The sequence below is a fragment of the Psittacula echo genome (assembly GCF_963264785.1).
Source record: "Psittacula echo genome assembly, chromosome: 16".
In the NCBI taxonomy this organism is placed as follows: Eukaryota; Metazoa; Chordata; class Aves; order Psittaciformes; family Psittacidae; genus Psittacula; species Psittacula echo.
The window spans coordinates 4366797-4380699 of NC_137752.1; the positions used below are offsets into that span (position 1 = coordinate 4366797).

The 13903-nt window shown below is 38.2% G+C and overlaps 1 protein-coding gene across 4 annotated transcripts in view; it reads right to left on the reverse strand.

Annotated features, from left to right (window-relative positions):
• Window positions 1-11281, reverse strand: part of GARNL3 (GTPase activating Rap/RanGAP domain like 3) — a 27958-nt gene extending 16677 nt beyond the window's left edge. For 2 of the 4 annotated variants that reach the window (XM_080630921.1, XM_080630920.1), the window contains exons 1-13: window positions 10862-11281; window positions 7375-7444; window positions 6423-6497; window positions 6238-6337; window positions 5702-5820; window positions 4902-4966; window positions 4152-4215; window positions 3864-3890; window positions 3399-3474; window positions 3167-3265; window positions 2561-2664; window positions 1211-1319; window positions 370-415 (exon numbers count right to left, since the gene is read on the reverse strand). In XM_080630921.1, the coding sequence (XP_080487047.1) occupies window positions 370-415; window positions 1211-1319; window positions 2561-2664; window positions 3167-3265; window positions 3399-3474; window positions 3864-3890; window positions 4152-4215; window positions 4902-4966; window positions 5702-5820; window positions 6238-6337; window positions 6423-6497; window positions 7375-7444; window positions 10862-10917 (1010 nt within the window). In that variant the 5' untranslated portion in view covers window positions 10918-11281. Of the gene's footprint in view, window positions 1-369; window positions 416-1210; window positions 1320-2560; window positions 2665-3166; window positions 3266-3398; window positions 3475-3863; window positions 3891-4151; window positions 4216-4901; window positions 4967-5701; window positions 5821-6237; window positions 6338-6422; window positions 6498-7374; window positions 7445-10861 lie in introns of those variants that run through there. The other 2 variants (XM_080630922.1, XM_080630923.1) reach the window with 2 other exon arrangements.
• Between the last annotated feature and the right edge of the window lie 2622 nt (window positions 11282-13903).

Consider the following 13903-nt stretch of genomic DNA (forward strand, 5'->3'; position numbering starts at 1 on the left):
TATCACATCACATCTAATTATCTAATTATCACATCACACATATAGTTCACCATGTCATTGATCTCACCAGGTCAGAATATTCCAGGCATATCTTCCATCATTTTGTTACGTTTCATCTAAAAAGCAGTTTTGTTTTGACCCTTAGCTTATGCTCGTTTCAGATTTTCATTTTTCTGATGGAAACAAGCAGCTATTCAGAGCCAGTTTACAGCCACCTGCATCCAGGTCCATATTGCCCTTTAATTTCTTAAGTTCACTTAGCTTCCTTTGGCATAAAGACAATACAAAATGTTTTTCCTTTATCTCTAAACCGTTAGAAATTCAGTGTGAAGTTATTTGTTACTGTTGCGGTTTACAATCAGCACCTACCTGTAACTATCATTCTGCTTATTGTATCTCACTAAGGCAAAAATATCTGCCATGCAGTTAAGGAAGTTAATCCAGTACTAATGACTCACATGTATTTTAATACAGCTAATTTTTCCTGCAGCAGATTACAGATTTAATAAAGGTAAATTATATTAATCAATGTAAAGATATAAAATATTCTAGACTATACACATTCTACTGTTTATAAAGGAGGTCCCATACAAAATTATAACACAGCCTGTAAGTAATCAGCCCTCATAATCCATGTCAAAGAAAACATAAGTCTGAATAACTTCACTGGCTGTATGGGTTTGTTCCAGACAGAATGAAGAGACCTTTGCCAGCAGCTGTGATCAGCACTACGAGGAACTGCACAATAAAACAGACTTATAAGGGGAATCAGTTATTTCAATGTAAGCATCCAGTGCAATTTAGGATGCTTAAGAGTATTTTGCCTAGTCTTCAGTTGCTATTCCAAAAGGGACACAGATCTCTTGTAGGCCCTGTGTCATCTCCGCCAGACATGTACAGGCATGTCAGATATGCTGGGATATCTAAATTGGTGCTGGATGCCTTTACCTGGGTAACTCACGACTCCACTGACCAGCTGTGGATTACTTAAAATTACCTAACAATAACATATAGTCCTGAGGCAGACTCAGAGACCCCTAGTCAAGCAGTTGACAATAAAGAATGCAAGAATACAACTGTCTTTCTAAAATAGCTTTCACTTCCATAAGCAGCATGCAGGAGGGACTTCGGGTAGAATTAAAAGTAATACAAATCTCATAAATAAATAAGTAAGTAAGTAAGTCACTAGAAAACATAAGGAAAAAGATACGTGTAAAATGAGAGCGAATCATGGATGGCTTGAATGCTGGAGAAGAGTCTTCGCCTTCCTGAAACACGATAGTGACAATGTCATTCCCAATGTGTCGCTTCCTTTCTACCTGGAGAAAAAAAAAAAAAAAAAAAAAGGAAAAGAAAAAAAAAGGAAAAAGAAAAAATAAAGGGGGTAGGGAGGAGAAACAGACATAATGAATTTTAAAACATATCTAAATACCTTAACAGTTCTGTGAGAGAATGGTAAAACAATGTTCCTAAACTGCAAACACAATAATTGTGATATGAAAATTATGTCTGAAGCCAATATAAATTACAGCAGTGCCAGCTGCTAAACCAGCATCTATTGCATATTAAGTTAGCAAAGCACTCATACTTTCCATAATTTCCATATTTAATATTCACAAATCGGGCACGGAACACCCCATACTTCAAAAAAGCAAATCCATCACTTGAAATAGAAGGAAAACACCCTGATGCTGAGTTATTGTTTAAAAATAATTAATGTCCTGATTGGCTTCTGGTTTTTGCTGTGATCCTATCTGTCATCAATCCAAGGCAAAAGCATGAGAAAACTGGCATGGAAATAAAAAACCAACAATATAATTATATAATCTAATTATATTCTTATAATACATAACTATAGCTTAAGTAAGAAAATAGTAAAGCAATTAATTATGAGTAATTTTAGGTAAATCATTATGGATGTGTGATGCAGAGGTAAATGCATGTGCTTATGAAGTATTTTTTGCCATCATATAATACATAGAAAGGTTCAAGCAGTGGACAATGGCACATTTGAAAAAGCACCCAAAACCTCACCTAATCAACCTATGAAAGAGCAGCAGCAGTGCTTTAGAGTAAACGCACAAAGCTTACCATTAATATGGCCACACGTGGAATTTCTTTCAAGCTACAGGAACTGCTACCTGAGTATGAGTTGTGTGTTACCTATGTAATCTGACAACTCACACACAACTCTAATTTCCAGCCTTCCTGAATTCTTTGAGGTAATGATAATTGCAGCAGTGAAGCTCTACAGGTCATCTGAATAACAGATTACTCAATCACTTCTCACACAGTCAATTTTGACCTTCTTCACAACTGTCTTTTGTATCTTAATAGAGTTGATATGATGCATTATCTTCCAACAAACATCATTACATTTTCAGAATTATAATTATTATTATAATACTGAAGAAAAAAATATAGCAGAAGCCTTAAGGCTTAAATTTCTGAAGTATTAATAGGCAAGAATTCCCTTATTTTCTTCTAAAGTTCTGGAATTTGTGATAAAAAAAAAAAAAAAATTAAAAATGAAAAAATAAATAAAGAGAGAACCACATACCTGCTGTTTGTTCTCTCTAGAATATGGTAGCATGGTTGAAACATGGAACATGATTTCATGCCCTTGAAAAACCGTATAGATGGAAAAGATTCCTGTTGTATCATCTGCAAGGGAAAACAACATTCTCAGCAGGGATATGAACTTTAAGTTTTCTAAAGATCAAAAGATATTTCAGGTCCTTCTACCAAACCTTCTTTAGTCATCTTTTTTTCTGATCCATTCTAGAAAATGGTCACACTGCATGTTCTACAGGGGTCTAAACCCAGGTCTGCAACTTGATCTGCACATTCACACACACACTTAAAACCTATGATGTCCTTCACCTAACCTATGATGCCCTACTATCATGGAACGAGTAACATGTCAGGTATTCTTCACCCCATTCCAATATAAAATGAAACCATTCACCTTGAAAATACAGGTTGTATAAACACTTTTCTTCAACTGCATTCCATACCAGTGATTTAAGCTAACCTGACTTTTTCCTGGTGAAGCAAAGCATTTAGCATCTACATATTTCTGTAATATATACAATATGTACATGCAATAAACAAAAGCATTTATACTGCAGCCGCCCCTGACTTTTTGCTTCATATGAGTTCTTACTTTTAGTGTCCAGTCCTCCTCTGTAGCCTGTCCAGCCTTTCAAAGTAACTGTGTCACCCAAGAGATGCAAAAATCTTTGAAAGCTTTCACTTCCCATTTCTAGATGTGGAAGGGAGAAATGTTACAACAGAAAAGCACACATCATAATAGAACAGCTGTAAAAAATAATCAAGATACAGGAATATTGAGATTAATAGAACAGTTACTAAAAAAGTGAAAGAAGAAAGCTCACCGTTGCTGAACATTTCATCATCTGTAAGCTGCCCATCCTTAGCATAAAGGATTCCAAATTTAAAATTTACAGATCCCTGAGAAATAAAACCAAATATTGTATGATAAATAGGAAGCCAAAAGATATAAAATCATGTTTTCTCTAAGGACTTTTATATACATACCTTTGTATACATGTGAACATACAATTCATTCTAACTCCATGCTGAAGTAGCAGAAATCAAGTAATTTATCTTTGATCACAGATTATGAATTTTATGATGTACCAAGTTGGTGTTCTAGTTATGATCTATTAAGTTGGAGCTTAAAATTATTTTTGCTTTTATGTTGCAAAGAAATATTATATTTTTTTACTGCAATAAGAATTGATTTCTAAGTTGTCACAAGCATGTCAGTGCATGTAGTTTAAATAGAAAGCTGTTTTTGTTGAATAGGTCATGAGCCACGAGTTGAAGTTTACATTTACCTCTTGCTCTTCAAGAACCAGTAAGTCCTGTAAACAAAACAGAACCTTTAGCACATTGGTATTAAAGATAACACAAATTAAAAAGTAACATCCTTGTATACTTTTTTTGTTTTGAAGTGACTAGTTCAGATGATACAGTTTACTTTATAGTATCATGTAACCTTACTTATCATTCTTATCCTGCTACTGAAACAAACCAGTAGCATTTATAGTTAATGACTTATTTTTCCAGAAAATAATTAAGAAGAAGAACCAACAACAACAAAAAAAAAAGTAGTTACCTCCTACCTTTTGTATCTCAGGATGAAAGATTTCCCTTGGGCTCTTTTCAAATTTGTCAAGACTCATAGCACTGAAATGCAAATGAAATACTGCTTTAGAGAAGGGCAAGTATGCATTTCAAGATTAAACCACTCACTGGTTGCAGTGAGAACTGGTTACAAAAGGAATTATTCAAAGAGCCTCTTACGTACTGGTGTCAGGCTTGCTTACTTTGTATTCTCTTCTGCCACAAAAGAGGCAGGACAGACTACAAGCATGCCCATACACACTGACCATAAGAAGGAATTTTCTTGGTTTCACTGTGTATAACACCCACAGCAAGACTTACATGGAGAAAAATCAACTGAAGAAATATTTATTCTTTTTTTCCCTGTTTGCTTCCTCCTGCTAGGGTCACATAACTACCACCTCTCTAGTCAAAATCTGTGGTTCCTTAGGTCTGTTAATTGCCTATTTAATTTAAAAAGGCATATCCTCACAACCACTGCAGTTCCACTTAATACCTGATTTCCAGTTAACTTGAAAACAGTCCATTGAAAATAGTGCTAAGAATTTTTCTGTTCTAAGTTGTCACTTTGTCTATTCCAAAACAGGCTTTAAAACCACTTTTTGCTGCCTTAATGACTAAGATTTGTAAGCCTGTTTTTTTACTGATTTTATAAATCTGTCATGAAAACCATACAACACAAGCTCTGAATTACAGGAAAAGGCATACAGACAAATATCTTAACTGGTAACTTATTTGTAAATACATACCTTAATATAGATTTCACTGATAATGTTTTTGTGGGACTATAAGGGAGGCATATTTTCTGAGTACCCTATAAAGAAAAAAAAACAACTAGGAGCTACTACAAGACATACTGATTTGTTCTGTATATTTAAGTAGGAATATTAATAAAACAGTTAAGTAAAAAAAAAAAAAAACACCAAAACTGTGCTAATTTTACTTATTAGTTTGGAAAAACAAGCAAACAAAAAGCCACAAACTGACGTAAAAAGCCATGGACTGCAAAATTATTTTTTACCGCATGCCAAGGTAGTCAAAACTAAGTATAAGGACTGCTGAAACTAGAAAACATTACAAACTATGAACCATGCATGCATACAGCATAATTTTAAAATCAATTGCAATTGCTTGGATAAAAGGCTCTTATGGAAACATATTTAATTAAACAATATTAGTGAATCCAGTATCACACCTGCCTACTTTCTTAACATTGCATAAGAAAATCCTAAAAGCAGTAGAAAGTTATTGACTAAATTGATCACAGGACATAATCAAGAACAAGTTAGGCAACATTTTTAAAAATAACAGAGTTGAAGGTAAGAACAATTAAAAAATATCTGACATTACAGATTTCTGCCAGAAATTTTAGTATAATGCTATCTACAAAACTAGTTTAATCTACTATGGTAGAATTTTTCATATAAATGAAAAATATGTAATAAATACTGAAATTATGAAGAAAGCAGAGAATGCATGATAAACGTATCCAAAACAAACAAGCAAACCAATATAAAGCCAGAGCAACAGTTAAATATTGGTTTCTCACAGTTTTTCTCCAAAGTATTGCATGGTATTGAGGAACACGCTGATTATTTTGGTCAGACAGTACAACAGACAGAAAGAAAGGGTTCTTCTCTGCATCTGTACCTATGTAATTTTGATGAACTGTTAGGGAAAACCAAGAAGCATTATCAACCATAAAGAAGACACGCACCCGCTCGCACACACAGACGTGCATAGATGTGTAAATATATGTATTCAGATGTAAAAATATATACTCTTCTACCTAAATAACTATGTATTTATATAGAAATGTATAAAAACCCCAAGAGATATGTACAGCTTTAAAGGCCAAGGGTTTCAAAATATCCTTTTTTGGTAACAGGGATTCTGCCACTTCCAGAAACCCCCTGTCTTCATGTTAAAAATACATGAAACAAGAAATTGTTTTCTGTACAGCATGGAAAATGGATACCAATTTAATAATACACTTTTTTTCCCCATATTTAAGTAATAGCAATTCAAAGCTACATTGCATTTTCATTGCTCAAAACTTCAATCCATTCACGAAAAAATAATTACCTTTCCCTAAAAAATATTTGAAATACCATCTTGTATGATATTCTGGGTTTTCCAAATGCACATCCGTTCTGTGCCATGTGCCAGGAGTGTAGTCTATATTCTGAAATAGAATTGGGAGAATGTTAGATCAAATGCTGAAGCTGAACCATTTTTTCAGCTTTCTCTAAGTATCTTTAACCACTTACCTCACCAGAGGAGCCATTTTCCACACGGAACCGTCCAGCTCTTTGAATGGCTCCATCAGCATCGCTAGATATAAGCTATAAGAGAGTTTAAGATAGAGGTTCTAGTTCCAAAAATAGCCATATGATCAGCAGTCAAAGCTTACCACAGTTTCTTCTTCTTCCAAGCACCAGATGACTACCCACAGAAGGGATCTGCACTGCTATTACCAATTTGACTACAGATTTGGCATGACTCAATTATAACTCTAATCAGGTAAGACAGCTGGAGTTTAGCTTCTTTACCCCTCCCCAATTCTGTTTCCCTACAGTAAGTTTATGTAATTTCATTAGAGCCTTGTCTAACTTCATTAGAGTGACATTATTTTAACCGCTGATATACTGATACTTTCACAGTAGAGGAGAAATTCAGATATTAATAAAATGAAGGGCCAACTTAATCTCTAAATTTGAAGAAAATGCAGAATAAGTGATATAGATTCTAGGGAACAGCTTTCCATATCCTTATTCTGACTACTTCCTTTTAATTTTAAACCTTCTCCCACTGTTCTAAGGCACATACACATAAAATCACCTACATACATAAGTACACACACAAGCATGCACACAGTTTTTAACCCATGTAATTGCAAGTACTTCATAAAATACTAGCCTAATATTTTGCCATCTTCAGCTCATAAGAGGAAAAAAGCTCAATCTGGAGGTAAGCATAATATTTATATAATGCTTCCTGTCCCATTATGATGAAATATTCATGAACAAGGTAGTAAAAAGATTTCCTAGCACAGGTCAATATATCTATACTGAAGCTTCCTTTTATTACCCTCTAACTTTCAAGTCCAGCTTAGAAAGCACATTTTTCTGAACTAGATCCAATTTTTTACCTGGAAATGAAAAGGATTTGAGCTCTGCATTATAAGCTGCTAAAATCAAAGGACAAGCTGTATAAACTTACAAGCTCCACAGATCCATAATGCTTTCTGCTAAACTCTCCACGTCTGCAACCCAGATCTTCAGAGACAGAGCTGGAATAGAAACAGTTCATCAGTGTACACAAGTAACTTGCCTTCCATCTCCTGCAACGCTATACCCTGCCATTAACAAATATCATTCTTGCAGAACAAGGTTTGCAGTGCATAAATTCATTACTGCAGGGAGCACTCCTTACAATGTGCACAACCTCCAGCAGCCATTGCAGTCTGGCTTTCATATTATCCCCAAAGGAAAAGAAATGTCTGTCCTGACTGGAGGAAAAAGCCAAGATTAAATTCAATATTTAGTCATAATTTGATCAGAGTTCCAAAGCAGATGGTGGCTTATAACCACATTTGAAATCTGCATTTAATCTAAGGGAAGCAGAACCTATAATAAACTTAATGCCTCAAACAGGACAACTGCACTATGCTCAATAACCTCATGCTTAGTACCTTGCTACTGGGTTTTTTCAGTCCTTTCCTGGACTACACACAAAGATAAACTACACAACTACTTTAATTCAAAAGCATAAGAAAAGCATTTCATAGGTTTCCCCCACCAACCTTAATAAAGATAAAATTGTCAGCAAGTAAAAGTAATCCTACCATGTGAAGTTCAAAATCTACAAGCATTATCACGTATAATCTCATACCTGCACATGACATTAAGCACATCACTTCATGAGGTCAAAACAGATAGCAAACACCTCCTCTAACTATAAACACTAAGCCTCCTGCCTTTGCAATGGGCATATAGGTGTTATAACTACAAGCTAAATAAAGATTCAGATGCAAATTTAACATAAACAATTTAACAGAAACAAAATGACAAGAGAAACAGTATTAAAAACTTAGAGATACATAAATTAAAAATGACCAGGTAGTTCTCATGAGTAAGGCTACTTCAGGTTGCTCCCTGAAAAAAAACATGCCCCAAAGATGGAATTTTCAAAGTTTGTGGCTGCACATCTCTATCTTTTCACATTTGTGACACTGAGGATTTTCAGAGCCTTATCAATTGGATAAAACGATCTTAACAGAGACCAATGGAAGAAGCTGTTCTGAAGTCAGAAATTCTGAGCACCCAGAAGCAGGTTCAAATCTTAAGTGATCACACACCACAAGGACTTCATGTCCAATACTTCTATACACCAGCCACTACTGCTGCTGGGCCTTTGAGTGAACATTACCATGTAATCATGCCACAGTGTTGCACAGTTGTGGCATTGTAGGCTTTCTGTTCTTTTTTAACTCTTACAGGAAAATCAAGGAATTGTGGTAGTGCCAGCTTTTTTTTCTATGCGCTACTTTTGTTCTACAAAATTAATTTCTATGGCTAGGTGTGCTAGTTACCTTAGAAACCACTGTAAAAGCAATTCCAGTCAATGAACACTTGTCACCCTCAGTACTGGTGGCAGAATGCTATGGAAACAGCAGTCAGGAGAGATATTGCTGCTGATGATGTCTGAAATTCAGCCTTTGATCAAATGAAGAAATGTATGTAAGATGACAATTTAAGGAGTGTGGAAGAATCAAAAATCAAAACTTAACAATCCAACAACAGTCACTAACTAGCACAACAAATCTCCTCAAGCCTTGGGAAAGCCAGCTCACTGTTCTGTGTGTCTGTATCTGGACAACCCCACACACAAACATAAAACAAGTTAGAAAGTCACCACAAACAGCATCTGGCCTACTGTGCTTTGAACAGAACCATCTCTGCCTGGATAATTTTTAGAGACTTTAATCAGTCATGTGATAGCTCCACAAAGCAGGAGAAAAAGCAAGCTGAGGTTTACAAAACTGAACTACTTTTGGTTTGAGGAAAAACCTCAAAATGCATGAAACCAGAGGAAAATGCCATCTTACCTGCATGATAAACCCAGGTTGTTCCAAAGGCATTTTAAACTATTGCATACACACAAACTAAGTCCTGTACCTTAATTTGGTGACATTTCAGCTGAAAGTCAAACTCCATCAGGAAAAGCATTCTGAGATCTGAGCATACTAATGCTGCAGGGATAACAAAACCAGTAGCTAACAAAAAGCTTTAAAAAATAAAACTGGAGAATACTCAAAACCAAACATTGTATAACTAAGAAACAGATATAGGTGTACCATATATGAATACAGTAATGTAACATAATATGGGCTACTGAGTTAAAGGAGAACATGACATGACAGCCATTAGTATTTTTCCAACACTACTCTCGCTGTTTAAAAAGCAGGAAAATATTCATTAAAACAATAGTGGTTTAATACTAATATTCTTATCCATTTGTGTACCAATTCAAAGTACCTAAAACATACCAAACTTTCAAATACAACAGCAGTCCTTTTAAAAATCGGAATTGTATCAAATAGCTCACCTCTGCTTCTTAACCTAACTACTTCATGTCACACTTCTGCTTCATATCATACTTGTCATCTGCTTCACATCAAGCACTTACAGCAAAACCACACACCAACATAAATGCTACACAGACCACCTCATGAAAGTTAAGCATCTTAGCATCTCTTTATGCATAGGTATGATTTATATTATCAGGCTATTTGCATTAGTGCACATATTCCCCAATGAATTCTAGCCTGCACACCTCTTTGGCTCTCTGTTCTGTTACCATCAACAGCTGCACTCAATCAATTCTCTGACATATCACATCATTTAATTTAAAGAAATATGCTGAGATTGATATTGACTTTTCTTATTTTTTTCACTGGATTACATCCTTCCTCAGTCCCAACCTGATTTACATCAGAAAACATCGTTGCTCCAGTTATGCCAGGTTTTAACCAGTTTTCATTGTATGAAGAGGAACCACCAGCACTGAAATACTTAGGTTTACAAGTGGCTCATATTAGTTTGGTGTAGTAATTTATAATTTACTTATATTGCAAAGTGTTTTAATACACATAAACCTTTATTCATGTAGCAACAGGACAAGGGGAAATGGATTCAAGCTGACATAAGGTAGATTTAGGTTAGCTATCAGAAGCTCTTCCCTGTGAGGGTGCTGAGGCGCTGGCACAGGGTGCCCAGAGAAGCTGTGGCTGCCCCATCCCTGGCAGTGTTCAAGGCCAGGTTGGACACAGGGGCTTGGAGCAAGCTGCTCTAGTGGAAGGTGTCCCTGCCTGTGGCAGGGGTTGGAACTGGATGGGCTTTAAGGTCCCTTCCGACCCCAACCATTCTGTGACACTCACTGAGGAGACAGACGCGAGTACGAGCCATGAGGCAATCCCCGTTCCCCTTCCTTCAGCAACGCTAATGCTGAACAAGCCCCTGAGGGCGCCCGTCTGGCCCCGCCCACGCCACCTGCGGCAGCCCCTGAGGGGAGTCGGGGCTCCCCCTGCTCCGCTACCTCAGCGCCACCGGCCCAGTGCCGCCTTTCCGCCATCGACAGCGGGGCGCCGCACCGCATCGCGCCACAACCGAGCTCGGGCCCCGACCTCCCCCACCGCTTCGGTTACCGCTGAGTGAGGCCGAGGAACCTTGTGGAGGCCGCCTCTGCGCCGCTCAGCTCCATGCCTCAGGGCGGCGGACGCCCAGCCGCAGGCCTCACCCCTCCAGCGTACGGGTACGCGGCTTCGGCCCGCGCGGGAGCAGCGGCTGCACCTCCGCGCGCACATCCCGCCACACGGCCGCCGCGCACCCGCCCCGGCCCGTCAGCCACTCATGCGCCGCCGCGGTAGCGCCCGCCGGGAGCTGTAGTCCCGGGAGCTGTTTAGCGGGAGCGAACCCTTCGCCAGCTCTCCGTCCGTCTGCGGGCTCTGCTCTGCGAGTCAGGCTTAATGCTGCTGCGTCAGTAAAGGCTCATAGAAAGTACTCTCAACCTGCTCCCACACAGCCCAGAAGCTTTAGAAGTGCAATCACCTCACAGACTGATGGGCTCTGTCATGTTCAATCGCAGTCACCTCACAGCCTGATAGGCTCTGCTATGTTCAGTTGTAGTCACCTCACAGACTGATGTGCTCTGCTATGTTCAATCACAGTCACCTCACAGACTGATGGGGTCTGCCATGTTTAACAGCAGCTGGCCAGGACGGTGAAGCCTCACCAGGTAAGAGCTCAGCTCAGTATTCCTGCTCTAATGAAGTAGACATGCCAGGCAGCACAGAGCAGAGTCCTTGGCCTGTGAACCGGCACCAGTCTGCTTTATCACAGCTGGGCCCTACACCATCGCCATCTGTATGACTTCAGCACAGAACGAACCAGCAGCACCTTCAAGCGTGTGAAGCTCTGCCCTCTGACTTCTCCTTTTACACAGGTACACACTATTGTTCTCTATCTCTTCAGAAAGTAAACATAGTTCATGCTTGCCCTGAGACACAAACCGTGGAGTAGGCTTTGAACCCCCACATTGGGAATCAAACCATGGCACAGTGACCAAAAGTATTCTGAATATGTGAGGACCTTTAAAACTTTTACCTTTAAAACTTTTCAGTAGGAGCTGAAACGAGTATTACAGTCAAGTACTATGGCTAAAGATGAACCAGTGAGTAGCTTCCCTGTGAGGGTGGTGAGGCATTAAAACAGGTTGCACAGAGAAGCTGTGGCTGCTCTGTCCCTGGCAATGTTCAAGGCCAGGTTGGACACAGGGGCTTGGAGCAAGCTGCTCTAGTGGAAGGTGTCCCTGCCCATGGCAGGAGTTGGAACTGGATGAGCTTTAAGGTTCCTTCCAACACAAACCAGTCTGTGATTCTATGATTCTATAATGTTTTGCTAGAGTAACAACTTCACAACCGTATGTTAGATGACTGCTGTTTAGCCAAATTTTTTCAGTAATTTCAATTGCTTTTGTGTTTTATAATGAACTGCATTGTGATACTGTGTATTTACTAAGTACTGCAGCCACCTATGTAGTAAACTGTAACGGGTTACTACATGATGTGATATGGTATACAATCTTCTCTTTCTTTACAGCAATTATTACAAAATAGTAACTTCAGGTAATATACTAAGACTCTATTTTGAGGTTTGAATTTCATTAAAAGCTCCCTAGTGTTAAAAGACAATTCAATTCAATGAAGAGTGACACAAGGGGGAAAAGGACACCCATTATGCAGTAGAAGCTACAAAAGAGTAACTTTGAATTAATGCTGATCCCAGCTGGATTCAGCTGGTGATGTACTGCTGAGGAATTCTGTTAAGCAATAGCCTTATGTTAAAGAATTCAGACAATGTAGAACCTAAACCTTATTAGAGTTAAGACCCATTTGGATCTTCAAGAAGCAGTTTCCAACATACTGACACCTGGGATAGCTTCACAATGGAACCTCTGACAGCAATTCTAAGTGAGTCTGCACCTTCTACTAGCTACTTAACTCCTTCTTCTCTATGATTCTATGTCACAGCATCACCCTTTGCTGTCAATTCCCTCATGGTTTTTGAGGTGTCACACTTAGTAGTAGCTCAACTAAGTAACTTGGGGTAAAATTAAAAAGTCTTAAAACAAGTTTTAAAAAATGGTAGGGAGAGACTTTCTGGTTAGCCATGGAATTGTTGGTCTCACAGTTGGACTTAATGATAGGTTGATTTGAGCAAAGTGCAAGCATGAATAGTGATAAAATGCATCATTTTATCCCAGCATATTATTACTCTGAACTTCACATCAACATACAGGACCACTTACAAGTTACATGGCCCACAGCTGCTCAGTTTGGCAGATGGCACCTCAGGTCCAAATCAAAAACTTGTACCTATACACTCAGCATATGCAGCCTCTCACCAAAAGCTAATACAATGAGAATTCCATGCAAGGGGCATTCTTGGAGTAACCTCTCTTAATGATTTCTCTTGCATACTGCCTTTTCCCTCATACAGGTAACTGTACCATTCCATAGTTTATCTACCTAGAAATAATAATAACTTCATTGTCCAAACACAAATCTAACCCTATGCCACTTGAAACTACATTTCAGCTAGTAACACCATAAACTCAAAGCTGACTGCTTATGCATCAAGAAATACCATAACAGACTAAGCATGCAAACCCAGTAAAATAACTTCAAAGGAACTTCCATACTAAAGAAACAAAACTCTTTATTGAAAGAAGGACCAATAATAATGCCTCCTCAGTAGTTTGCAGTGAACCATAACTTTCTTTCTTTCTAAATATCTGGATTGCTTTACAAGACCGCCAAAAATGTGGTCTCATTTCTCTGGTTCCTTCGGAAGAACCTAGTTCTTCCACTTAAAGTACTTAATTTCCACTTTAATGCAGTTTTCATTTACCCTATTCCTCCTCCCTTCCATGCACTAGGTATAAAACAGTTAATATGAATACATGCACTCATTCAAACCGAAGTATTGGTTCTGTGGTGCCCCTCTGCCACCCTGGAGAATACCAACTTTTAAAACACAATCACTCTTTCAAACAGCAAAGAAACAGCCTGATTTTGCACAGATCCTCCCAATTGCAACAACAGCTTTTTCTCAGCCAATTTCTTTCTAAGTACACCTCCTGAAATAGAAATCCCAAAAAAGTTCTGGGCTGGTCTTAGGCTGTGTAA